Raw genomic sequence first — 27832 nt, 5'->3', positions numbered from 1 at the left:
AGGCATCCAATAAACATTCAAAATGCAGCTTGGGTTTACACATGACAGCGCTCTGCAGCTGCTGCAGCCAGTATTCACGCATGGGCATTGGAAGCAGAATCACACTCTGTAGCTGCCTTATACAGCCGAATGGTTTGGAAGTATCAATCTAGAATTTGGTCGGGTATGTAATGCATGTTAGCATATAATCATTTCCAATCAGTAGTAGCAGCAGATTCTGAAGTTGTCAAACGTTTATTATATCTGAATAATTTTGGTGGATTCTTAAGCATACATAATAAAAAAAATTATTATTACTTTTTCCTGGTCGATCTATTTCATTGCATGTTACATATTTAATTCTGGTGAAGCACATAAATTCTGGAAACAAACAAATTTTTTGTTCATCAAACACAAAACAATAGCCAGGGATATTTCACATATATCTTTAATGCATCATATAGGAGAAGGTAAAAACTCTGACAGAGGTCTATTCAACAGCACATCATGATTCATAAGTAGTGAATAGGAAATTATATAACTTGAATGATAAATTACTAAACATCAATGAGATTTGTCAAACATCCTCATGTCTTCATTTATGGATATTTGTATCGTTCTAAATCTGTCAATGGCTCTTATTGTGCCCCAAGAAAAATGTCTACAGTGCATATAATACTTTAACATGATCGAATTACATTATGAATGAAAAAAATCAGAATCTTAACCAACCAAACGATAAGCAAAGACCATTGGAGTCACAACACAGCTTTTTGGAGTCTTTCCATTCCAATACGAATCCAAGCTGCCAGGTACCTTGAAGTGCTCACAGGGTCACTGTTGTCGTCCCATATTTGATGCTCAGACCCCACTTCCTTCTTTTGCAGGACTGAATCAGCCAACACTATCAATCCTTCCTCCAGCGATTTTGTACAGGTAACTGCTGCATGCCTTTCTGTAATTTCTTGAATAACATAATCTGAATGCCAATTTTTGGAGTTTTTATTAGAGCCTGCAACACCACCATGATGAATTGATTTTTTGCCTGATTCAGTTTTTGGAAACTCTTCCTTAGAATCTGGACCTTTATTTATGGTTTCTTTCTCCAAGAAATTGAAATGTGGTGACCGTGAAACTAAAACATCTGCTTGCTTCTTAAGATTATCGTTTTGTTTGTGAATGGAAATAGGAATGTCAGATTGTTGGACTACTTCCAATTCATTCCCTGAAAATCTGTAAACTCCATTAGAAGACACTGATGTTTTGGAATTATCTCCTAGGTCGCTAGAATCTATCTCATGGGCTACAGTTAATAGAGAAGAAAGATGATTTTCCCTGAGATTCACTGCCTGCAGTAGGTTCCCCAAAAGCAGTTTTTTGGACTCTGTGAGAGCTGCAACGGACAGCTGCGGCAGGCCCTGCAGTTTGAGATATGTCACTCAGATACTAACCATTTTGTTAATAAAAACAAATAATTTGATAATATGCCATCAAAATCAACAATAACACAAACTTGCTTACAAATTCAAGAAAATAAAAAGTGAAAATTAAAACCACTCAACCTGTGGGAAGAGAGGATCAGATGTCAGATCCAATAGAGCTTTATCAAGCTCTTGCTTGGATGCATTGCCTTCTTCTGATGCAGGGAGTTTCTCCAAAACCTAAGAAATGCATAGAGAAAAATCCAGTCTTGAAGTAAGTCATGAAGAGTAAGGAGATCTTGACCAACACTCCTCTTAAGATTCTAGACTATCGTGAAAAGGTCAACCATCCTTGTGTTTGGCTCTTAACTGCATCAAGAAGGAATTACTAAAAATTTCAAGTTTCAACATGAATAAGCCTCTAGAAATCTAACAAATTATAAATATTAAGCTGCTTGTACTGCAAAATAATACTAATAAAGTAAATCACAACAGATTAAATTCAGATTCAATGTATGCCCAGTATATACGTTTCTCCAGAACTTTTAGAGCAGAAAAGGATCACAGGAAACAGATTATTAGCAGGAAACATTTATAATCAGACTAAAGGGTTAAAAGTGAGGCTGAATGATTTTTTACTTTTGCTGACGTTTAAAATATTCAAATGTCATCTCTACCACTTCCACATTTCATTTTCTCTCTTATAGAAAGCATTCATGAAGTATTTCTTATTATTGTCTAGCACAAAGTTGAAAAACCTGGACTCAACAATAACTCGGCTGACCCAAAAAAATATAAAAAACTTGAACTCAGAAAACTTGGGGAAAAAATTGGCAAATTTTTTTAACATTAAATAACGAATAAATTTGTACAAATATTCTTCAAAAACATGCATGCTACTAACTTTTAGGTAGCATATTACTAATTTCCATCATATATAGATCAATATTAGAGTTAAATACTTCAAGACTTTAACTGGGATTCATGGTTGTTGATTCAGTGTTTAGTATTCATTCAATAGAATTTAGGATCACTACTTTGTTTCTAGATTGTTGTTAGATTGTTATGTCTAATGTGTTATAGTGCTTTTATGAATTAAATATTACTCAAAGCTTTGTATTAAAGTAGCCATTAAGTTGGTAGTTGTAGCTTTGACTGCAAATACTTTGTTTGGCTTGCAATGTTCTTTGTATGCATTGATGAGGTAAATTAAAATTAGTAGATTTTTATGCCATTCCCCTCTTCTAATTTACCAAGTCCTATGTATTGTGCAAATCTTTTTAATCCTTATGTGCACTTACACTACTCAATGTGTGCTTTTGGTTGAATAGTAGAATATGTAGTAATTGTTGGGTTTTTTAAAATCAAAATGCACAAAAACATTTTGCCTTGAGTTAAAGTGTGTATCTGTCTTTTGCCCTTAGGTGAATCCAAAAAGACATCCCTATAGTTTTATTCAGCATTAGTGCTAATTACTCAAAAAAACACTATATAGATTGTTCACATTAGATTAGTTTTTGTTTACAAGGAGCTTCCCCTTCGATTCCAAGGGTGGTTGTACCACATATCTATTCCAATTTGTGACACACTAAAAGGTACAAATTAAAATTCCAACGATTGTTGGACTTTATATTGGGGAATGACAACCAATGATGTAATGGATACCCAGCTTTTTTTTGTAAAGATGCTTGACAACTTGAGTGATAGCAAGAAATGGATAATACACAATTTGCTGATTGGTTTTGTTTTTAGATTTCATTCATTTGTTTTCAAAACCATTGCAGATTATATTGCATAGAAACTCATAATGTAACTTTGCATAATTTCAAACAAGATAATATCTACTCTTCAATGTTCTCACCAAATAGACTGAAAAGCAAGAAATTTAAAATATGAACAGACCTCAGCAATAACAGAAATGACTATCCTTGTGGGACTGAATTCACGGTGAGCAAAATGCAGCTCCGAATTCTCGAACGCTACCTTCAGCTACAGCTATTTGCATCAGCAAACAACTACCTGAGAGTCTTCGATCCGATCCTCCTGTTACACCAACAAATGGCTATTCTCCAACCCTTCCAAAGGCTCATAGTGACTCATACAAGGTCTGCTACAAACAGGTAATGGTCTGAAATATTAAAAGCAGTATTCCCAATGCTTTCAAATGACTGCCATACACATAGGGGTCTGAAAACTCCATTAAATCTCTTCCAAAAGTCACCAAACTGCCTCTAAAAGAGCTGAAACAATGAAATGTCCAATAAAGACCTGAAATAGAGGAGCTAAGAGCCCTCCACATCCATTCACCACTCCCTTTAACCCACACATGGCTAGCTGAAGATGGGCGCTACCTCCAAAAGGGGTGACTTCACATAGTATATAAAATACTAACCAAAACCCATATATAATATATAGATTCCCATCACCCAGCTGGAGGAAAAACTTTGGAACAACACCCAGAACCCAAAATAAATCTCTCCAAGAGTTATGAGCAAAAATGAGAGTTCCTATGCATCTGAAAATATATGGCTAGAACTAGAATTTTAACCAAAACACTCTAAATACGAACAGCACTTCAAAATTGATCAAATCACACCAAAAACCCTGAAGATAACATAGAAAACCTCAAACAAATCATTTTTTTTCCAAAACCCATATCAGCAAACTCCTTCAACAAAGCCCTCATGGCCAAACAATTCTGGAGATGCCTGAAGGATTCTAATGAATGGATTTCTATCTTTCACAACAAATACCATGTTAATGGTATCTCTGCCCAAAGTGTTTTAGAAGATTACAATCTACTTGTGGCCGCATCTAATCTTTGGGTAAATTTTCATAACTCCAAAGATGCTATTCTTAAAGGATCAAGATGGGTCCTTGGAAATGGGAGGAAAATTCGCTTCTGGGAGATTGGTGGGTTGGTGATGGGCCTTTGATTAACTTTCATTGCGCGGCTCAACTTAAAGTGAGATGTGTGGAGAGGTTTAGCTGTTGGGTTGCTGATTATATTAGAGAGGGTAATTGGATCAATCTTATTAGTGTGAACCCCATCCTGAAACCCCTTCAATTATGGCTTGCTAATATTCACATCCCCTCTTTACCTATTGATGATACCTCGGTGTGGTGTGGTTCCTCCTCATGAGTTTTCTCTGTGTCTCATGCTTTCCACCTGTTGACGAGATCCTTTGCTCCTGCCCCAATCTGGTCTAGTATTTGGAACAAGTTGTTGATTCCCAAAATTAATATTTTCTTCTGCTTCTTTATGCAGAATAAGATTCTTTCCATTGACAATTTGTGCAAAAGGAGTATGGCTATTCCAAACAGGTGTTTTTGTGCAAGGAAGACGCTAAAAATGTTACGCACTTGCTGCTCCACTGCTCCTTTTCCAGAGATGTCTGGGCTCATTTATTTGGTCTCTGGGGATTCATGTGGTGCCTTCCCAGGAGCCTTTTGGACTGTTGGTCCCAGAGGAATTGCCCTTCGGATAATCCTTCTCTCAAAGTGTTATGGTGTCTGATGTTGCCCCATCTGGCCTGGAGGATTTGGAAAGAAAGAAACAACCGGATCTTCAAGGACAAAGAGTCCTCTGCTCTATCTGTTGCTCGAAGAATCCAGAATGACATTAAGGAAAACTTTATCTCTTCTTGTCCATCTTGCAAGATTGACCCCCATATTCCTACTTTGACTCAGGACTAGGATATTATCAATAGATGGCATATCAGCTGGGATATTTCTAAACCTACTATCAAGTTAAAGCAGACAAGAAATAATGTTGTTTGGGTTCCTCCCCCATGTGGGTGGATCAAAATCAATGTTGACGGGGCGGCTAAACGTAATCCTGCGCCAGCTGGTTGTGGGGGAGTTGCTCGTGACCACAATGGTAGGCTTGTCTCGGCGGTGGCACTCCCACTGGGCACCCAGACAAACCACTTCGTCGAGGCAAAAGCTGCTTACATTGGCTTACACATGGCTATCAGAGAAAAGTTCAAAAAAGTGTGGCTTGTGAGTAAACATACTGAGCCCAGCTGGACTATCAAGCATTTAATTCAGGAGTGCCACATCATGATTACAAAATTGGATGATTTCAAAATTTCCCACGTTTATCGGGAAGGTAACATGCCAGTGGACCACCTGGCGAACATTGGTGTGGATTATGTGGACATACGGTGGAGGACGGGAAGGGAAACTTTCCCGATACAATTGTGTGAACTGACAAGAAAGGACGTCGATTGTATTGGCCATTCATCTCACAATAATGATGACAGATTGCCAAATGAGTAATGATATTTCGTGGGATTTGAGTTCGAATTTCAAACTAGGGTTTCTAAAGCTTTCTTTTGTGTCTGGTTTTTCATCGCCTGGTTCGGATTTGGTGCTTACACCCAATTTTATAGAGGTAGATTGCATATGGGAGGTTATAAAAACATAATGGAGCCTACTTCCTATGAGAAATGGGAAAAGAACAAGGAGATGTGGACAGAGATTACCAATGGGGGTCTTGTGCCGTATCTCAAGAGGCTTCATGGCAATGACCCAAAACAACTAAGGATTTTGTGAATGGTTGGAAGAAAGGTATCCTCACGGCTTTTGGAGTAGAGTTTAGAATCGATGAAGCCTTCATTGTGGACATAACTGGCTTGCAGATGGATGGCAAGAATTTTTATAGAGAGAGGAGGGCGGCGGAAGAAGCCATTTCGGTCTTTTTTGACAAACAAAGCGAGAGAGACAAGGTGTGAAAGATGGCTGACGATGGTTATAACAGGAAGGACTTGCAATCACTTTGGGCAGATGTGGTTAAGTGATTATGAGGTATATTACTCTTGATGGTCATTATGTCAGTATCTTCTCTTACCACTTTATGATATTGAATCATTTTAGGCATAACAAAAGAATTTATTTGCCTTTCTACTTGTTATCTTCTCTTGAGCATAGCCTAGTGAATCACACCAAAAATAGTGACAACCCTGTCTTGCATGAGGGGTTAATCATGCTCATTATGGAATATGCCAAAGAGCATGGGGTTAAACCCTCCCCAGCTGTCAAAACCCCCAATTCTTCAACCAACCCTGATGTACAAATTGTGTCTGACACAGAGATGGAGGAAGAGGGGTCTAGTATAGCTATGGACTGGCAGGACCTCAATGTCTCGGAAGATCCGGACTACTGTCCCTCTCAAGAGGAGGGTCCCCCACAAAATATTACACCTGGCACCGGTAGCAGCAGAAGAAACAAACACCCCAGATGGGTTGCCAGTAAGTATAAAATCCCTAACCCCAATCTAGAGGGTTTTGGCCCACCGAATTCGAAAAAGTCTAAATTAAGAAAAACAAGGGAAGCCAGGGGAAAGGAGGAGGAAATAAAGCTTGACATCCCCATTAACATTAAACAAGTGAAACAGGGGGATACTAAAAAAGACTCTAATTTTGATATTCTCCTTTAAAAAATTGTTAAAAGCCATGAAAATTGCTTTCTTTGGGTCAGCAAGGAGACCAACATGCTGAAGGAAAGAATTAAGGGCATCATTGACACTTTTACTAAGACTCCCATGCCAAGCAAAACTAACAAGCTTATATGAATGACACAGAAACTTACAGAAGATATTAAGAGCATGAAAACAGATCATGAATCAAGGATTGGTCAATTGGAAATATGCTTGGAAGAGATTAAGGGCAACCTGAGGAATCTGGTTGATATTAGTAGGGAAGCCATGAATAGCAGCGCTGAGGGTCTTAAAAAGGTTAATTCCATGATTGCGGACCAAAGAGCCCAGCCCATCACCAATATCCCAACTTCAGACACCAAACAGAAGAAGAAAACCCAGGAGCCAAACTTGCAAGGTAAGGGATCACAAGTCACTACTGGCCCCTATACGTGGATGAGGAGCAGGAACCAAGAGAAGAGTACCTCCAGGTTCATCATGGAAGAGCTCGAGGAAATCAAAAAAAGTATGATCCAAAAGAATTCGGAGCTGATGCAATCTTTAGTTTAGTCGTTTTTTGTTTTTTCTGTTAGTGGTTTTTTGTGTTTTTGTTGTGTGGGTGTGGCCCTATTTCTATCGTTGTTTTCCTGTTGTTTCTGAACTAGTTAGCAACTGTTTAATTTTTTGTATCTCTCTCTGACTTCGGGTTTTGGGTCCCTGTAAAACCCATTTATCTTAATCAAAAACTCAAGCAAATCGGTGTATTCGCTAATTGAAAACCAATAAATAGCTAGGGTGGATCTTTCCCCACCAAAAACCAATTGCAGAGGATTTTCGTCCTCAACAATCCCAAGAACTCTCAAAGTTTATTTCAACAACATTTCGATTTGTTCAAACTTTGTATATTGAAATGAGAGCACCAATCCTCCTTTTATAACTTTTGAGAGATATTAGGAAAAAGTGTTTTGCTATTGTGTTGCTTTTTCCAAAAACTATTTTTTCTTTTTTGTTGCTTTTTTGAAAAGTATTTTTCACTTTTTCGCCATTTTTCAGAAAAGCACTTTTTGTTTTTTTTTTTTCGCTACTTTTTCAAACATGTGTTTTTTTCCTTATCTTTGCTTTTTCAAAAAATTACATTTTTGTTTTTTTTCTAAAAAAGAAATTTTCAACTCAAAAAGACCTTTTTGAAATATTAATAGCAATTCATGTGCAAAGCCACCCCACCTCTCTCTCTCTCCCCTAGGCGTTCACATTTGAGGAAACTAACTTTACAATATTTAACACTAAAGTAAATATTAAAACATAACTTTATAACTTTAGTACAAATATTAAAAGCACATTGCAAAAAGGCCCACCAAAACATCAAAAACTAAAATTAAACATCCTGAGACATTACTAGTGCTGAAGAATGATGCTTGGTGCCAAAAATGAGCTCATACTATAAATATCAGTGTTTTTCAAGAACCAAAGAAAGAAAACCCAAAAAAACCCAGAAAGATCGGCGCCATGCAAGTAGTTAATATAAATAAGAATGTGACACAATTTAAAATCTAATTAATTGAAGTATTGTGTCTCCAAACCCCCATTTTTGCCTACAAGAATTAAATAAGTTAAAGGGTCCTCTCCAAACACCTAGGTCGAAGAAGGTGTCATTACATTCCTCCTTCCCCAAAATTGCTTGTCCTTAAAGTATGTTACTGATTCATCCATATTACCTTGTCAATTCAGGTAAAATTTGTCTCAAGTCTAGAAACTAGTCCGGTGCAGCCAAGGTCTGGGATTTAGCTTGTGGGTTTATCCCAAACAAACTTCGAAGAACCCATGAAGAATTTTGAATGGTTTGATAAAAGCTCTTATTGAGAAGGAATTTTTTATTATTATCCTTGACCCAACCTAGTTTATCTTGTTGATTCATCAGCAACAAAGGAAGCACTTCAATCACAATAATTCATAGCGAGCCCAAAACATACACACCTAGGGCAGCAAAGAACAATAAATAATATTAAAATTTATTATATTATTATATTTTATATTTGTTGGTTGAAAATTTTGTACACCTGGGGGATGTGCAAAATTGTGGTTTCAGCCACAGTGTATGAGCATGATACTCTCTTAATTTAGGGAAGGCTCCCCCCATCTACAAACTAAACTAATCTAATATGGATGGGACAGCAGTCTTTCTTCTTCTTTCAAGAAAAACTATACTCTTTTCTTTTCACAGAAAAGTAATAGCAATTGGAAATAAATAACAACAAATACAGAAATAAGACTTTTTTCATAGGATTTTTGGAACATAAAGGGAAGCAAAGTTTCCATGAAGGAACAAAGACCTCCATCACTTCCCCGGGACAGGAAAACAGAAATGAAAGCACAAAATCTTCAACACTTCTATTGTCCTATCAACCTTTGTAGATGATTTTCTGGTGACTAAGCACAATATGTAGCAGCTCAAAGTCTAACCACATGATGCACCTCTTATGCACAAACATAGTAAATAAAAGCAGCACAAAGTCTGCAAGTTACCCCTTTGCTTGAGTGTCCTACAATAGTTTCAGACATGACAAGCAGCTCAAAGTCTGCAATATCAAATCTTAAAACCAATCTAAAGTTCCAAACACAATAAGCAGCTCAAAGTCTGTAAGATTGAGCTTGAATCCCTATTGTATAACACCTCAGAACTCACAATCAATCACTAGAAAATGTCGTCACATAACACCTTGAATCAACACAAAGTTTGAAAGCAATTTGCTACTTTTCATTTACTGCAATCTGATTTACAACTAAGCTCAAAGTCTTAGAGTGTACATACAAACTAGAAGAGTTTTGTTGCATTGCCAAAAGATCCAAATTACAATAGATCCCCTCAAGTATTTATAGGAGAGGAGCCTTGAGAAAAAGGTGGGAGGATCTTTACTAACTTGAGAAATTCTCTCAACCACCATGACTTATTCCAACTACAGTCCTAATCTAACTCAGCTTGTAGTTGCCTTGCATGTAATTACATTTTTACAAAAATGCAAGTAAAGTCACACTTGCAATTACAAATTTGACATTACATGTAATTTGTCAAAAAAAAATCACAAATGCATAATTAATCTAAGTGTCCAAAGACAGGTCTCCAACTGCATCATCCTCTGTCTGTGATGATCTTCATGCCGCTTTAGGATGCTAGAACTTGAAGTATTCAGGATTGGTGAAGACATCTTGAACCGGAACAGGAATTTGCATCCTTAATGATCTTTGTGTCCTTGGCCGACGAACTTCAATCTTATCTTCTTGTTTGGGGTAGCACTAGCTTTTCAAGAGGGAAGTTCTTTGCAAGGCTGAAGTAAGAAGCCTATCTTTGTCTTGAAAGCTTTCTATGCTCTCAACCATTCATGTCACTTATCTATCCCCTTGTGTGGCTTCGTCATGTTGTTGTTTTCTCTTTGAATCATCCTCCAATCTCGCAATCTACTCGCAAAATAAGGCCCATGCCTTAATTTATTGATTTGGTAGATCGTGTGTGTAAATAGAACTGACAAGGGAAGGGATAAATTGATGCAAAAATGGGCTCACAAGTGAATTTCGAGTTCTGGATACTGCATTACATGTGTGGTAAAACAAGGGCATTAACTTGCAATTGTGGAGAACAAACATGCAACTCCATATGTGTAATGGGTAACTACAAGTTTGCACTTGTATTTGGTCCTTCAAAACTCATTTTCAAGTGTTTTTGAGTGTATTTTGGACCAATTACGGGTTCTGGAAGGCTGAGTGCAAGTGAAGACACAATTGCAACCGGGTTTTGACATGAGGGGAAAATGGAAAGAATGATACCAACCGGTAATGGCAAACTTGGAAAATGGGAAAAACTCTTGTTTGCAATCAGATTTGTAAAACCCAAAATCAAATGAATGAGTCTCATGGCAATTTTTCAACATTTGTAAATTTTGTAAAAAGAAGGTATAACTCTTTTTACCAAAGGGGAAGGTCAACATTACCAAAGTTACTTGTAATCGGAATTTTAAAACCCGAAATCAAATGAATGGTAAAAAAAATATAAAGGGGAAAAATAATTCAATCTCCAAATTGCATTCAAAGAACTTAGCGAAATGGGAAGAAGTTTCACTTGCTTCATCAAGATGCACTTGAAAAAGATGAATAATCTCTGAAAGAAACAATCAGCTCTTTAAATAGAAGATGAAGGAAAAACGTTGGAATCCTTGTTGCATCCAAGACAAACTCAGATTCAAACTCTTTGCACAAAAAACAGCATGGAAGGAGGAAGAAAAACGCCTTCGATCATGATGCAAGTCCACGTTGGGGATGAGGAAAAACGCCTTGCAATAGAGGATCAAAATGCAGCAACACATATTTGAAAAACTTCCATAATGAGGCAAAAACGTGGCTCCAAATCAATAAAAATGCCTCCAAGATAGCAAAGAAATGTAGCCCATAAACCAGCAAATGAGGAACAAAATGTCCCACCTCCTTCACTCAATGCATTCCTCCATGAAAACCGGATTCAAACCATGAAAAACGGGTTTTTTGGGAGCAAAAATACATTTCGGGTTCTTGAGTTGCAAATACAAGTAGCAAAATGCACTTGGAAGTTGTAATCGGGTTTTAGAATCCCTTCTACAAGTTTTAAATACTTCACTTTTTTCCCTTCTATGGCAAATTCAGGTTTTAAAAGAAGAATAATACAAAAATAAAGAGCAAAACAACTTGTAATAGGGAAATAAAATCCCCTTTACAAGTTAAAAATGACTTAAAGGACATAAAACATGTAATAGGGAAATAAAAACCCTATTACAAGTAAAAGAACATTTAAACTTGTAATAGACAAAAAGAATCCCTACCACTGTTAGGTCCCGGAGGCAACTGAGAGGGGGGGGGTGAATCAGTTGACAAATAAATTCAAACCAAAACAACTTATTGCTTGATACCGGTAAACCAGTCTTTTATACCGGTAGACAGTTTTATCAGTTAATTCCAATACCGGTAAATATTAATGCATGAAACAAAAAGACAAAGTCATCCACAACACTTAACACCAATATTTGTACGTGGAAACCCTGTAAGGGGAAAAACCACGGTGGGAAACCTTACCCACAATCAGATGATACTACTGCAGATAGTAAGTGTATACAAATGGGGTCTGCACATGCAGAAAGGCCAAGCACCTAGAGCTCACTACTCAAACACAAAATAGGAGTCACACTGACTACAATTGGATGGTTAAATCCAATAAGAATGTACTTCTCAAAATACCATCTTCATATGCTGGATTCAGTACCAGTGTAATTCTGATATGCTTTCACAAAACCTTGCTTCACCTTCAAATGATGTCTGTGTGTATAGCTCTGCTTATTCTCGCATATACCTTCACACAATTCTTCCTCGCATTCCACATTCGATCTTACAAATAAGATCTTACATTTATATCATAACCTAGGACCAATTTTAGTAGGTCGGCTCTAAAGGATATTACAATAAAATCAATTTACAATTAAATTAATGCCCAATGCAATAACCGATTCAACATGTCGGCTTAATGCATTTACAACAATAATAAATCATCTCCATAGCGTGCCATGTTGATCTGGAAAAGATAAACCTGTCGGTGTATAACCTAGACCTGTTTGCCGGTAACAGCAAATATGCAAATATGAATATACCAATAATCAAATCTCCAAGACAAGGTGTCCAAACGATATCTTCGACATAACCAAGTGTTTTCCATGCCATTCCAAGTGTCGGTGATCATTATATCCTACCGGTGTACCAGATACCAGTGACTGTGCATGAGTCATTTGCTTGCCGGTGAATGTTGCTGATTCTCCAAGGTGCCAGAGTTGATAAGTGTTAGTAGGTGTTGACATCAATGACAAAACCATACCAAAATACCAACAACCACAACATAAAATCACTTAAGTAGGAACTTTTATAAGAAATTACGAGTTTTTTTTAAACTTATAATTTTAAATTCACTTGTAATTTGTCCAAAAAGTTCCTACAATGACTTAAAAGACATAAAAAGCAAGGGGAAAATAAAAAGTAAGTTACAAGTGACAAGTTTAAAATAAAGTGCAGTTGTAATTGTTTTAAAATTTCCCTACAACACTAAAACAAGAGAAAATTAAAACTTGCAATCAAAGGAAAATTTCCCACCTGTAGTCAAGAAGAAAAAAAACCCGAAATTGAAGGAAAGACATAGCAAACGAACTCGAAACGCGATGAAATTTGAAATGTGGATCGAGGATGGACCGAAGATCAGCCCAGTTTAACCAGAAGAGAAAATTTTGCCTCGAGAAGCGTGCCTTAAGAGAATAATCTTCAACTTGCAGTGACTGCTCTAAAACCCAAAATTGCACAAAAAGCTAGGAAAATGAAGACCAAAACTCACCAAAATTTGGACAATGATGGCAAAGACACCCCCCAATGATTTGACACTAACAGATGTGAATTTTGCACCTCGTAAAACATGCCTTGGAGACAAAATGACACATTTTAAGCAAAAAATTGTAGGTGGTCACATTTTTTAAAATTCAAAAATGAGGACAACAATATTAATATATATACATTTTATATTATATAGTTTATATTTATAGTTTAATATATTTTTTAATGATATTTATACAAATGGATATTAAAATATTTCATATATTTTTTAATATACTATACTTATTTATTATTTATTAAAGAAAAGTCTTGTGTAAATAATTTTTATATGTTTTGTATGGACAAACCCAACAACGAAATAAATTTAATCAAATCTACTAGCCAAACCCTCAAACCCAAACCAATATCAAGCCTAGTAACTTAGTACCTAAGCAATTTCAGATTTGGATGCTAAAGAATTTGCTCTCCTTCCCAAGTGGCATCTTCTAGAGGCATATCCATTCACGGACCAAGTATTCTAAAATGCTCATGTTCCTATGTTTCTTCTCCCATATATCAATGATAGAGGATCAATTTTCCTTTCTCATCTAGAGCTGGTAACTTTGCAAAAGGAATAATGTGTTGCCCAAGTGCCTTCCTAAGACACGAAACATGAAACATGTTGTAAATTATGCTATGCTCAAGTAGTTCAAGTTAATAAGCAACGTCTCCAATCTTCTTAATGATATTGTAAGGCTCATAAAATTGTGGTTTCAACTTGTCTGCACCACTCTTCTTAAGTGACGACTGCTAATAAGGCTGCAACCACAAGAAACCATGTCACCTACCTCAACTAACCTCTCTATTCTATGCCTATCAGCATTCATATTTTGCTGACTTTGAGTCTATTAAATGTTCTCCTGTAAAGCTCTCATAATATCCTAATTTTGTTGAATCTAAATCTCTAACCTTGGGAGATTTACTATCGGCAATGACCAAATCAACAAAGGATGTGGCATCATATCCATATAAAGCTCTGAAAAGAGTCAAACCTTCTAGTGTCCTGATATATAGTTCCTTAGATATCCCTGAACCCACTTATTAACTATTTTTGTCTATGGGTGATAGTTAGTGCTTAGTGTCAATTCAATATATACTCACTTGAATAGCTCCCATCAAAACACATTGAGGAACTCGTAGTCCTGATCACTACAATGTTTTCAAGCAATCCATGGAGCCCAAACACCTCTCTAGAAAACAAATCTACGAATTGCAATACCTCGTACTTACAAGATATAGCATAAAAGTGAGCATACTTGGTCAACATATCCACCACATCATAAATACAACCTTTGCCCTGTTTAGACCTGTGATGAAATCCATCGATTGCTTTCCCAATTTTGCTCAAGGATAGGCAGAGGCTGCAGCAAACCTACTAGAAAAGTGTGCTCAGATTTTTTCTATTGGCAAATTACACAGTACCAAATGTATCCAAGAACAGCATTCAATCCTTTCCAAGTAAATCTCTCTCTCCCCTACTTAAGTTTAATCATTTCATTATTTTCCAAGGTCAAATAAAAGGAGATAATACAGTCCTCCCTTCCCAGAGATTGTTTGTCCTCAAGCAATCTGAACCTACATACCAATTCCAGAATCCCAAATAAATTTGTATAATGCTGCATCATATATCCACTGTACCATTCTAATACAACTACCAACACTCTGTCAAACTATGTTAAACTGTGAAGCAATTATTTAAAAAGGTCATTAAAATAGTTAACTAGTTAAATTGTATATAGTCCTAAGCTTCTCGAGATTATTTATATTTAATTAATTAAATGTCTCCTTAGTTATTTTAATAAGTGACTTTATATTATGCCGATGGGAAATTTATAAGGACACTTTATTAAAAAGGCTTTTCAGAAGTTTATTATTAGAATGAATTTAAATTATATTCTTTCTGGAAAGTTCCAGAAAAGATTACAAAAAGGAGCTAAAAGAGAGTCATTGGGCATTCTGGAATAGTTTTATGAAACCCTTTTCATGTGAGAGATTGAACCTAGTTCATTCTTCAACCTAGGATGAGAACCCATGGGAGATAGGTGGATTGTACAAAAATCCAACTCCATCCACGAGTGGATTTGCTTCAAGAACTCTTCTTTGAATACAAATTTCAAGATAATTATCAATCTCGGAATAAAGGTTTATTTCATGGGAAAAACTATAATTTTCAGAATAGAATTATTCTAGCTGGGAGAATAAATATATTATTGCTGGAGTTTTCCCATAGTTGGGCACTTACGGATTGGTGATTGTATTATTAACTATTCCAAGTGGTTGGCTAAATTAGAGGAAATATTAATATTTTGGCATCATGACTATATATTACATTGATGGGATTATCAATGCAGCTTTAGGGTGAAATAATAATCGTGGCAATAAGTTTTGTTGGACAGCTAATATTATGAATCTTGGCATGAATATTTGGGTGTGGTATTATGAGGCAACTTCATTTCATATTGGTATAGTTGGCCACCAAATTTCATCTATCAAGGATTTAATATGAAGATTGGCAATTATAGTTTTAACATGAGAATTATAGCTATCCGCTATTCTCTTCTTGCTATTAAGGGCTTAAAAATGCAGCAGCTGAGAGTTACTATGAAAAAAAGGACTCACAGTACCTGGCCCCCTGCTTCTTAATCTATCTTAACATCAAATTTGGGCACTAAGCTTTCCAAAAGATCATTGAGCCTTTTATACAAGTAGCAAATTCCATTTAGGATTACTTTAATCCTGCTGCCAGCTCATTAAATCAAAGTTTGAGGAATCACTGAATGTTTAAGAGGACTCCTAGTACGATAAGGACCACAAAATGTAAGGTGTAGTTTGGGAAGTCTAAAACAAAAGGTGAAGTTTGGAGTGTCCTTTTAAAAGTAGGATAGTATAAAGCGGCCACTAGCTTTGGGTTAGAGTTTGAAAAGCATCGTAGGCAGGAGATTTGGAAAGAGTCCAGACATTAATAGGACTCTACATCACACCTGCCTTTTTGGATATTAGGGCACAATAAAGAATAGCATTCGGGCACCCAGGTCAGAAAAAAGTAACACTGGTTGGAAAGAAAGGGTAACTTTGTTAGCGGCATTATTGTACACAAACATAAGACTAGTTAATTATGTGTAATTGTTTTGGTTAGTTGGCAACCGAGGAGTGGTCGTTGCGGTGCGACGGTTGGCGCTCGCACCCCCTCGGTATCTTTATATACTTTGGAATGTAACTTGCAACACAGAATTATGAATGGAATAACATCTCTTATACTTGTGTGATATCTATGGCATTATCATTCTGCATTACGTGCTTTATGTTTTAAGTTATTCACCCGAGAGGGTAAACATTTGGCGCCGTTGCCTAGACGTACTCGGGAACAAAAGACGCGCCCGCACAGCCTCGCACACGCCCGCACCAACATAAAGAAGACCACGCAGCCCACACCAGAAGTAAACCACACAGCCACGCAAGGGAAAAAGGACCGCCACGCACACAAGTAGACCACGCAGACCACACAAGGAAAAAAAAGGGAGAAGGAACGCAAGGGAAAAAGAAGGAGAAGGTCGTTACGAAGGTGTCCAACGACCGTACGATTTTTAACCGGAATTCAGTTATACCAGAGATTAATGGATTCGGCAGGGAAATGAAGTTGGAAAAAACAGTTGCAAGCTTCCTCCAGTAGCAGCCAGAGGGATAGCAATACCAAGGTTTTATCATCAGGCGGCGTACGTGTTGCAGGCAACACCATGGATGCCAGCGCTCGACAGAAGCAAAAGCAGACAGCACCACAGGCTTCCCTATGTGCGAAAAATACATTAACACCCCAGAACATCACCTTTGAAGGCCTGAATGGGTCGGAATGCCGGAAATGGTGGCAAGACACTCCTGGCAATGATCTGGTGAAGCAAAACCTATGTAAGGCGGAAGTAGAGTGGGCTATTCGGATGCCTGTGTTTCCTATCCGCGAGTATGAGGGTGCCCTACGGTTCATGGTGGACACCTTCGACAGACACACATGCACCAGCACTTTTGAATACCTCGGGAGGGATGTTACCATATCCTTCAAAGCGAGGGACTTCACGAGGGTATTCGGCATTCCAAGCAGACAGGGCAAGAAAATAGAATTGAAGGCTAAAAAGATGAAGCGGGAGGAGAAGGAGCGGTGGATCAAATTAATCTCCAAGAACTTGACAACAGCAGAGCTGGACAGCGTGGCTAATGCCACAAAGGGTCGGGGAATCTGTAAGACCTTTGTTGCAGAGGGCCACTGGCGGTGCATTATGGATGTCATCAAGAGCAAATTGACAGGGTCGAGTAGGGCGTCGGACATCGCCCTCCCTCAGATTATGCTTATGAACGGGTTGATGAATGGCATCATGTATGATTGGGCCGCGTTACTCGCAGAACGCATGTATGAGTTTTTGACGATGCAGCATCGCACATTCTATATGCCGCACTATGCTATAGGGTTGTTCCTAGAGGCCACACGGGAAGTAGTGTCGGAGGCAGAGTTGGAGGTACGGCCACAGGGACCGTTGGCAGCAAGTGAGCCTCCAATAATGTATTGGAGGCACTTGGACATTGGGCACTCTTCCACGAAGCGGAAACAGGCGGTAGATACGGCCTCGACTTTAGGAGAGCCTTACAGCGGGAGGGATTCTAGTAGCACAGAGGAATCAGAAGCGGAAGAGGAGGATGATAGCAGCAGGGCAATGGAGGAGCGGGTCCTGTTTGCCCCACCCCTGCTACCGATGGGCACGTCGTTGCCATCATCTGGAGTAGGCGGCACCTTTATTCCGGCCTTCGGACAGAGCCGCACGCTAGTTACACTCGGCCCCCTACAACACCAAGTAGCATCACCAGGCCCAACCACGGCGGCACTTATGGAGGACATGGCAGAGTCAGGGACGAAGGAGTCACCGCATCGGGTAGTAGTCGCCGAGGAGCAAGGGCTGAGGGAGGTAATGGATACGGAGCCTCAGGTATGGTTGGACGTTGTGGGGACTGAGGCCGTGGTGACTGTTTCTGCGTCTTTGTTGGAGGAGTCGATGACAACGGCCCATCCCCCGGTCGTAGAGACGCGTGTCGATCCATCGGTCGTGGCTATGGAGAGCTGGCACACACAGCGGTTTCAGATGACATTGGCACAGCCGAAGGGAGCCGTTGTATTCTCACCGTGTCAAGAGACTAGAGCAGAGGTAGTCGACTTGGACGATTCCTCTGGCGAGACACATGTGCTAGCAGTTGGGCACGTGGCAGGAGAGGTCGTCTCTGCCATCCAGACGCCAGGGGAGGGTACACCATTGGTGGCGGAGGAGGTACCTTCACAGCAGGATGTGGTTGTGTCAACTCCGCTAGAGACTTCACAGCCTTCGGAGCAGGAGGGGGAGGATATTGAGGCCTATCTAGCAGACATGGTGACAAGGGGTAGGCGGGTAGCGGCCACTGCTCAGACGCAAGCATTGCAGCAAGTGGTGGGGGAGTTGGAGAGGGCCCTACGGTTTATGCAGGTGGGCTGTCTCGCAGCCTTTACTACATGCTTTGAGTCTCAGGGTTGGCCGACTACTGAGACAGAGGAGATGCTCCAGGCTTGGAGTGTGCGTCAGCCCATTGTGGAGAGTCGGGTGACGGCAGTTGTCCGCGAGATGGAGCAGGTCTACCGGGACGCCTACTATGCCCTAAGGCGTGCCCAGCATGAGTCGGAGGTCTGAGAGGCTGCTAGAGTCGCGTTGAAGAGGGATGTGGCCACTCAACAGGCCTCCTGGGCAGCAGAGCGGGCCCAGTTGTTGGCTCAGCTAGAGATGTCCTGCGTAGAGAAGGCGGAGGTAGAGACTCGCCTGTCACCAGAGCAGAGTGCGAGGAGCCTCGTGTAGCAGGACTTAGAGGCAGTCACTATCGAGAGGAACCTATTGCAGACTCGGTTGGTCGATATGACAGAGACAGTGGATACCAAAGAGAAGGAGCTGCTGGAAGCCGCGCATATGGTGAAGACAGCTTTGGAGAAGGTCTTGGTGGCGGAGCGGGATGTGACTGCCCGTACTCAGCAGGTGTATGAGCTCCACGCCCGCTTGGCAGCCCAGACACCGGCGTCTCAGCCTTCTACTTCAAGGACGCTTCCCCAGCCCCCTCCTTAGTTTTTTCTGATGTATATATTGTATAGGTTGCATTGTCTCTGTTTTTGTTGTTAGTCGCCTGGAGACGACTTTTCTTTTTGGGGGGATGATGTTAGCGGCATTATTATACACAAACATAAGACTAGTTAATTATGTGTAATTGTTTTGGTTAGTTGGCAACCGAGGAGTAGTCGTTGCGGTGCAACGGTTGGCGCTCGCACCCCCTCAGTATCTTTATATACTTCAGAATGTAACTTGCAACACAGAATTATGAATGGAATAACATCTCTTATACTTGTCTGATATCTATGGTATTATCATTCTGCATTACGTGCTTTATGTTTAAGTTATTCACCCGAGAGGGCAAACAAACTTGTTGAAGTTAATTGGACTCTATACATATTTGGACCTGCCTTTCGGTTTTGAGTGGAGCTGTACAATATTACATGCTAGATGTTCTCACCTATCTGCTAAGACATACTAGTTATTGAGGGCAGAAATTTCTAGTGACCAGCTCTTACTGTATACAGTTTCAGATTTGCCTACTTTCAATATATGTATATATTTATAACAGAAAATTGGTTAGTAATTTTCTTTGCTCCCATGCATTTATTATTGTCCAACCAGTATTGTTATTCATGTAAACTTGTAGCAGTAGTGACGAACAACAATGAATTGTAATATGAGTTTATTAAAGGAACCAGTTTATAACTGTACAAACAACCGTTTGCATGTGCTTAGTGAATGCTTAATATAATATTGATTCCATTTCTTTAAAAGCATTTTTGGCAAACATTAGTAAGTACACAAATCAGCTTGGAGATACAGTGGATATTTTGTCAAATATTGTTAAATACCATTGTGGAAATACACATATATCCAGCTATCCCACAACTATTAGTTGGAATGCCTGTGTGCTTAAATTGAAAAAATTGCAAGTACAAATCGATATAGCTTGGCATGGTTAATACATAAGATTTAAAGTAGAACGGATGGCCTGCTAAAGGCATATCATGAACAACCCCAAAATCTTCTCTTCCATTTTGTATTCAAGCACCAAATAAATCTTGTCCTTATAATCTGAGTTACCGAGTTCGGCCCCCTAGACCCCTGGTACTGGTCCAGTACGGTCCTGGTTCGGGGTTCAGGTCCGGTTCGCCTGTGGTTCGAACAGGGTTCGTGGTTCACAGGCCTGGTTCGAACCAGGGCGAACCCAAGAGGACCCAGGATCGAACCCAAGAGGACCCAAGTCAAACCCAAGGGTCTGACAACCCAAAAATGGATTTTTTTTTGCATAATTTATTTTTTTTTGAATTCCACCACATAAAAATTAAAATGAACCTATGTCTCAAGCCACACACCTATGCATCATACAACCAAGAGAGAAGCACAAGTCTGTACGAAAGAACAAGTCAGAAAACACAATTCCCGTACGGGAGAATGGACCTTGATCAAAATTTTGACTTCTTTGGCCTTGTTCCTGATGTCTTAAAAAAGCAGAAAATTGATGCACGCCATGGAGTTCCGTGTGGGTTTGAAGGTTGTAATTTGGTGTTTGGGGCGCTGCCCCTTGACCCCGCAAGGGGCTCTGCCCCTTGACCCCGCTGGGGGCGCTGCCCCCAAACCCCCGCAAGGGGCGCTGCCCCTTGACCCCGTTGGGGGCGTTGCCCCAACCCCCCATTAGAGAATCCATTTGATGATCAAACTTTAAATTGTTGAAAGTTGAAACAATGATACTTTAATATTTTAGCATTTTGATATTAAACTTGATGTATATGATGCTTTTATGGTATGATCATGATGCTATGATTACAAGTTTATGTTGGTTTTGTTGTTTATATGATGCTATGTGACATGCTAATCGTAATTCATGCTTATAGGCTGCATATATATATAATTTACATGTTTTTGTACTAACGAACCCAAACCCCTTTTCAAAATTTTGCCGTACTGGCGTACCGGGTTCTTCAAACCCAAACCGGTAACTTAGCTTATAACAAATAATGTAATCCAAAAACCTGTATCTCTCATCCTGAACTTTCGACCCATGATCTCAGAAGGAAAAGTATTTTTGGAATACTCAACCAAGAGGTGAGCCTTCCAATCACTTGATATCTTAGATGTAGACCATAAAGTGGGTCTCCTAGACAAAGAATCAACTAACACGTTTCTCTTTCCTTTTACATACTCAATATCAAATTCATAAACCCGTACTTTGCTTACCCACTTCTATTGGCATTCATTCAAGTCATTCTACTCAAGGAAGTACTTCAATTTGTCATGATCAGATCTCACTACAAACTTCCCTCCAACCAAATACTATCTATGCTTAACCAAGGCATGCATGATTGTGAGCATCTCCTCATCATAAATTGAATAATACATCTCTACATCTCTAATTTTTCGGTTCTCAAAAGATATAGGGTGCTTGTTTTGCGCACAACTCCAATTGCCTCTCTTCATGCATCACATTCTAAAACAAAGGGTTGAGAAAATCAGGGAGCACTAATACTAGGAAAGTGCTCATAACCTTCTTAAGTCAATCAAATACCTACTACGTTGCATCCATCCAAGAGAATGATCCCTCCTTAGTTAAATCTAGCATGGGTGTTGTTAACTATGAAAACCCCTTAACAAACCTCCTATAGTAACTGCATAGTCCAAGGAATCCTCTCAAATGTGTCAATGTCTTGATGGTCGCCAATCAAGAATGGCCCATATCTTCTCTTCATCAACCTTAACTCTATCAACGCCAATCACATGTCCCAAGTATGACTTTTGTCATTTTGAACTCACACTAAGAGGCTTTAGCAAATAATGATTGTGCTTCCATAATAAACAATACCTCATCAATATACCTAAGGTGGTCCTCCCATGTTTTGTTGTAAATCAAGATCTCAACAAAGAAAACAAGTAAAAACTTCTACAACTGCTTACTAAACACATGGTTCATACAAGACTAAAATGTAGCAAGTGCATTGGCCAATCTGAAAGGCATGGCCAAGATCTCATAATGTCCATAATGACATGTAAAAGCAATCTTCTGTATATTCTACTCCCTAACTTTGATTTGATGGTAACCCAACAAAAGATCAATCTTTGAAAAATAAACTACTCCATGAAGTTCATTGATAAGCTAATCAATCTTGGGAATCAAATTTATATTAATTTGTTTTCTTGTTAAGTGCACAATAATCTAATCTCATGTTCCCATCCTTCTTTACCAAAATTATTGATGAAACAAAGGAACTAGAACTAGGTCTAATGTGCCCCATATCCAACAACTCTTCGATGGCCTTCTTGATCTCCTCATTATGCCTTTTCAGATAATACTAGGGAGTGGTGATCATAGGCTTGGCTACCTCCTCTAGTTCAATAGTATGCTCATAACCTCTCTCTAATGGCCTGCCTAGAGGAATGTCACTGAATACCACACTATGCTTATTCAGCAAGGACTGAATATCCACGTGATATGCTCTCTTCCCATCTAAAGTGTACTTTTTGTGGAAATAAAACATTGGGCTGCCCAAGCTACATCACCATGCTGAAAAATACTCAACATCCTCTAGGCAATAATGATCCTTGGTGCAGCATTAGACATCCCACAAAGAACAACTTTCTTTTCATCCACCTTGAACTTCAACTCCATCGTCTAGAGGTTCTACAAATATTTTCCAAACGAATGCAACCACTGAACTCCCAACACAAAATTTGTTTCCCCAATACCTACCAGATAAAAATCATCAATCACTATAGAATTGCATAACAAGATGCAAAATTTGGGTACTTTCTTAGTACACGTCATTGTGATTTCATCCACAACCATAAGACTAAACCCTTCAAAGTTTTCCACTTGTAGACCTCCTTTTGCCACCAAGGCGTCATCAATGAAGTTGTGGGTTGCCTCACTATCTATCAACACAATCACACGCTAACCTTGCAATACTCCCTTCACCCTAAATGAATTATATCGGAATGTACTGAACAGTGTAGCAACAATACCATCCTTAACTCCTAAAGAGTACTCCTCTAATTCAACTCATTCTTCCTTTGATTCACTTTCTTCACTATCTCTAACGCTTTTTGTCTTCTCTTCTTTGCTGTCAAAAACAACCTCAATATAGTGCACCTTGCCTTTCCCTAGGCACCTGTGACCCAGTACCCATATCTCCTTACAAAAGAAACACTTCTTTCTTCGTAGCTCATTTTTTGTCTCATCTGATATGCTAGGCTCCTTGGGCCACTCCCTTTGAAAGGATCTCTCATCTTTTCTTTACTGGGGGAAACATTGACTATAATTTTGTTTTCAAAGTAGAGAACTCCATGTTTTTGGCTCTCTTGATAGCATCTTGTAAAAATGGTGGATCAAAAGTCTTCAAACAACCACATAGTGGTTCTAATTATCCCTCAATGAAATGCATTATCAATCTCCTCTTGAACACATCTAACACCATCACAATAAACCTCTACAACTTTTAAGCATCAAACATACCATACTGTTTCAAACTAGGCTAACTCCCAAAATTCAACTCTGGGTCTTTCCTGTCAAACTTTTCAATGAGTCTTTGACTAAACTCAACATAGGAGTTAAAAAGATTTATGTCCCTATATCAACAAACCATAGCACCACAGTTCATGTGCATCTCCCTCCAAGTGCAAAGTAGCATACTTGATAGCTCCATTTTTTAACATGGGATTTAATGGAAAAAGGGTATCAAATTTTTTAATCCAAGACCTAGTAGTGCATTGATTGGAACCATCAAAAGTGGGAATGGATAATTTACCTTGCCTCCTCTATAAATGTTGGTTTTGAGGACTCCTATCCCTTTTGGGTCTACTTTGAGAGGAAGCAACAATGCGGAAAATGCCTCCAAACAATAATCTAGTGGGGGAGAGAGTGCAATTTTTCAAACAAATCGTCACTACTATAGTAAAAGAAACACATACAAATAGACATGCATAAAGATTACCACAATAAACAAACACTATACATGGGGAAAACCCTTTTGGGAGAAAAATCCCATGCTCCAAAAGCACAATACTTTCTTCAATATGTAAACAAAGCAATTACAATACAGTGCGAGCACTAGGCTTCTTCAACAAGAGGCTTCAACAATCAATCCAACACTCTTAATCGATACCAATGACATCACTTGCAAAAAACTTCACATACAAAATGCTCTCCAAGACATCTTGTTGGTGAGTGTTTTATGACTGTCAACACAAAATAAAATACCGAAGGTACTCTATCCTCTCTTGAACAAAATCTCCAATGTGCTAAACTAAGTGATCACAAAGTAGACTCCAAGGTTCCAAAATGGGCAGTTTTGCCAACTTCCTTCAACATTTTGAAAACGAATGATATTGCTTTGAGTTCTTTGGACTTACTTCTATGAAAGCTTTTGAAAATAAAATGCAAAAGAGGAGGGTTTTGGGAAGATAATTCTAACCCTAGAGACTAATCCTATGAACTAATCCTACGAATTCAAGAGACCAATATTGCTAAGGTGAAACCAAACCCATCTTTGCTTTGCCAATTTCAACAACTCCACAAAGACGGTACAATTTTCTAAGGTACCTAATAGATTTTCACATTACTCAGGTTCACCAACATTTCGAACAAAGAACAAAGTAATAGAAGTTAAGTTTATCATTCAAGAGTTTAGGCTAACCTTACACTACAATTGAAAATCATCCAATCATAAAAGGTATGAACTTAACAATTCCACCATAACCAATACTATCATCCTTCATTCATTTACTGACAACATGCAAAATAAATCTATTCTAGTGGGAAACAAGAAACCATGCTAGTAGTTCCTCTACTTCCAAGATTATGCAAAAATAGAAACTTCCCCAATTGACCAATCAATGATAATGATAACACTTTCTAAAAATAGAAAAAGCAAAAAAGCAACTTTCTAAAAATAGAAAGTTGTCTGAAATCATCCTAGAAAGTGTCATTCCTCTTCATTAACCTGTTTGAACACACTTGTAGTATCAAAAAATCCTTCCAACCATGCTAGCACCAATCTGAAGACCAACACTGGTTGTAGCACTGCGAGGGTGACCTATTCACTCTTCCTAGTGTTGTCCTCATTTTTGAATTTTCAAAAAATGAGAAAACCTCTATGAATTTTCCTTTACAATTCGTAGCTTTCACCTCTTAAGCACATTTTACGAGGTAAAATCTCTTCTAATATGTTCTTCTAGTCATGAGTAATTGTTCATGTCATCTTTATAGCAATTTTGGTTTATTTTTAGTGTATTTGTTCTTCATCTGTTTGCAAATTCGGGTTTTGGCTTATATTTTGCAAGGGGAGATTTTTAAGTGTATTGTAAGTAAGCACTTACTTGTAATCGGGTCCCTAGAGCCCGATTACAAGCTTTTTTGTTCTTTATTTAGTTTTTAAGACTTGCAATCGGGAGTTTACAATCCGATTGCAAGTAGAATGTCTTTTTGTTATTGCAAGTTATGAATTAACTTGTAATTGGGCCTTTGGGACCCGGCTACAAGTATACATTGCAAGTGAAGGGGCCTTTTCTTGAGTTTTGCAAGTTATAAATTAACTTGTAATCGGGTTATGAAGACCCAATTACAAGTGTATTCATATAACTTACTTCTAATTGAGCCTTCATAACCCGATTACAAGAGTATTTTTCATAAAACGAATGAGCCACATTAAACCTGCATTGGGTCTCTAGAAGCCCAATTTGCTCTTCATTTCTTGCCCTTTATGCCTACGCTGCCTCTTCAATCCAAGCGATTTTAATGGAGATTGCCCTCAAGACGTTGTGCACATTAGGACTGTTCGTTTTCATTTCTCTATTTAACTTCATTTCTAGGAGCTTTGAAGTCATTTTCTTCTTGAAGTTGCATGATAGTCATTGCAAGTTCTGTTCTTTCTTCTTGGAGTTTCTTCTCTGAGGTAATGCATTTCTCTTTTCTTTATCTCTTTTTGTTTTTCTTCTTTGATGTGTTTGTTATCATTTTGCAGTTGTTCCCTCTAGTTTCAATGATGGAATGGATGCATTATTGGCAACGATATCTTTATGTGGCATTTTTGAGTGCCAAACCTCCTCTTATCCGGGCATTATTCATGCATTTGCAAATCTCTTTTTTCCACCACTCAATATATAGCTCTGCTGCATTGTTCCCTTTTCCGCTTTCTCTTCTTCCATGTAAGCTTGAAAGTTTGTAATCAGGTTTCCAAGACCCGATTACAAGTTCGCATTTCCCTTTGGCTGATGATTATTAGCAAGCCTCGCACTTTCTCATTGCAAGCACGCATATTTCAAGTTTGTTAAGTCATTCACTTGCAATCGGGTTCTTGACACCCGATTGCAAGTTCATCTTTGCATTTTGACTTTCCCATGCTTACTTGCAATCGGGTCTCTGAGACCCGATTGCAAGTCTTCCATCCATTGCCTTTCATCATGTAATGAACATTTCAAGTTTTTGTTCTTCATCCATATGTAGATATGTTCACTTGCAATCGAGTCCTCAAGACTCGATTTCAAGTGGAAAATTTTAGGTCTTTTCCCCATTGTCTTCAAGAGATGCATTTTGGTTTTTGGAAGCAAATTCACTTTCTATCATAAATACTAAGTGCACTTGCAATCGGGTCTTGGAGACCCAATTGCAAGTATTCATTACCACTCATTTTCAAGCAACACACACACTTGCAGTCGAGTTTCCAGGACTCGATTACAAGTGCAAGTTGTAGAAGTTTCATACCCATTCTTTGGTCTAGTTTGCTTCCATTTCACTCGCAATCTATCTCTCAAGATCCGAATTCCATTGTTGTCATTATCAAGCCTTATCCACAAAGCATCTTTTGAGTTGGCCTACTCCTTTTCATGCTAAATACTCAAGCAAGTCTAGGTTTGAGCATTGATTTTCCAAGTTTTGGCATCATGGCATCCCAAATAGCTTTTGAAGATGTCTTAACTCTCTTGAGTTTTCATCACAATATTGCAGATTCGTATTCAATGTCAGAAGAGCCCACGTCTCCTGCCAACAAGAAGATGAAGTATAAGTATGATAAATATCAGAATGAGATTGCTCCTTCTCAAGTGAGCTCTCCGGTGGATGAGATCAAGGACATAGAGATCGGACATGTTGACATGTCAAAGTTTCTGGAAAGAGTAGAGGGATCACCAACTCATGGCATGCAATTACTCCTAAATAGTCACATACATTTGGTTTCCACTTTTCTGGTGGCTACCTTGGAACCGGAGTTTGTGCTTGCATGAGCTGCTCATTTGACAAAGGATCTAGAACCATTAAGGATGATGACGGCAATATCATTATCAGATTGGATGCAGAGACTATTGACAAGATCTTCAAAGTTCCAGTTGTCCCCATGTATGCAGACATCTCTATCAAGATTGCTCTAGATCATTACAACCAAAGGAGGTCAAATTGCATAAGACACATCAATTCCAAATGGCTCAAGACTCCTAGAACTTGTTTCTCTAGATGG

The 27832-nt window shown here is 38.7% G+C and overlaps 1 protein-coding gene across 4 annotated transcripts in view; it reads right to left on the bottom strand.

Moving 5' to 3' along the window:
• Positions 1-27832, bottom strand: part of LOC131043896 (uncharacterized) — a 126386-nt gene that overhangs the window by 79089 nt on the left and 19465 nt on the right. For all 4 annotated transcript variants that reach the window (XM_057977130.2, XM_057977134.2, XM_057977139.2 and 1 more), the window contains exons 2-3: positions 1542-1640; positions 796-1397 (exon numbers count right to left, since the gene is read on the bottom strand). In XM_057977130.2, the coding sequence (XP_057833113.1) occupies positions 796-1397; positions 1542-1640 (701 nt within the window). The remainder of the gene's footprint in view (positions 1-795; positions 1398-1541; positions 1641-27832) is intronic.

Source organism: Cryptomeria japonica, chromosome 6 (assembly GCF_030272615.1).
Source record: "Cryptomeria japonica chromosome 6, Sugi_1.0, whole genome shotgun sequence".
Classification (NCBI taxonomy): domain Eukaryota; kingdom Viridiplantae; phylum Streptophyta; class Pinopsida; order Cupressales; family Cupressaceae; genus Cryptomeria; species Cryptomeria japonica.
Note: the sequence above shows the minus strand (reverse complement) of the source record. Positions and strands in the feature narration are given on the sequence as shown.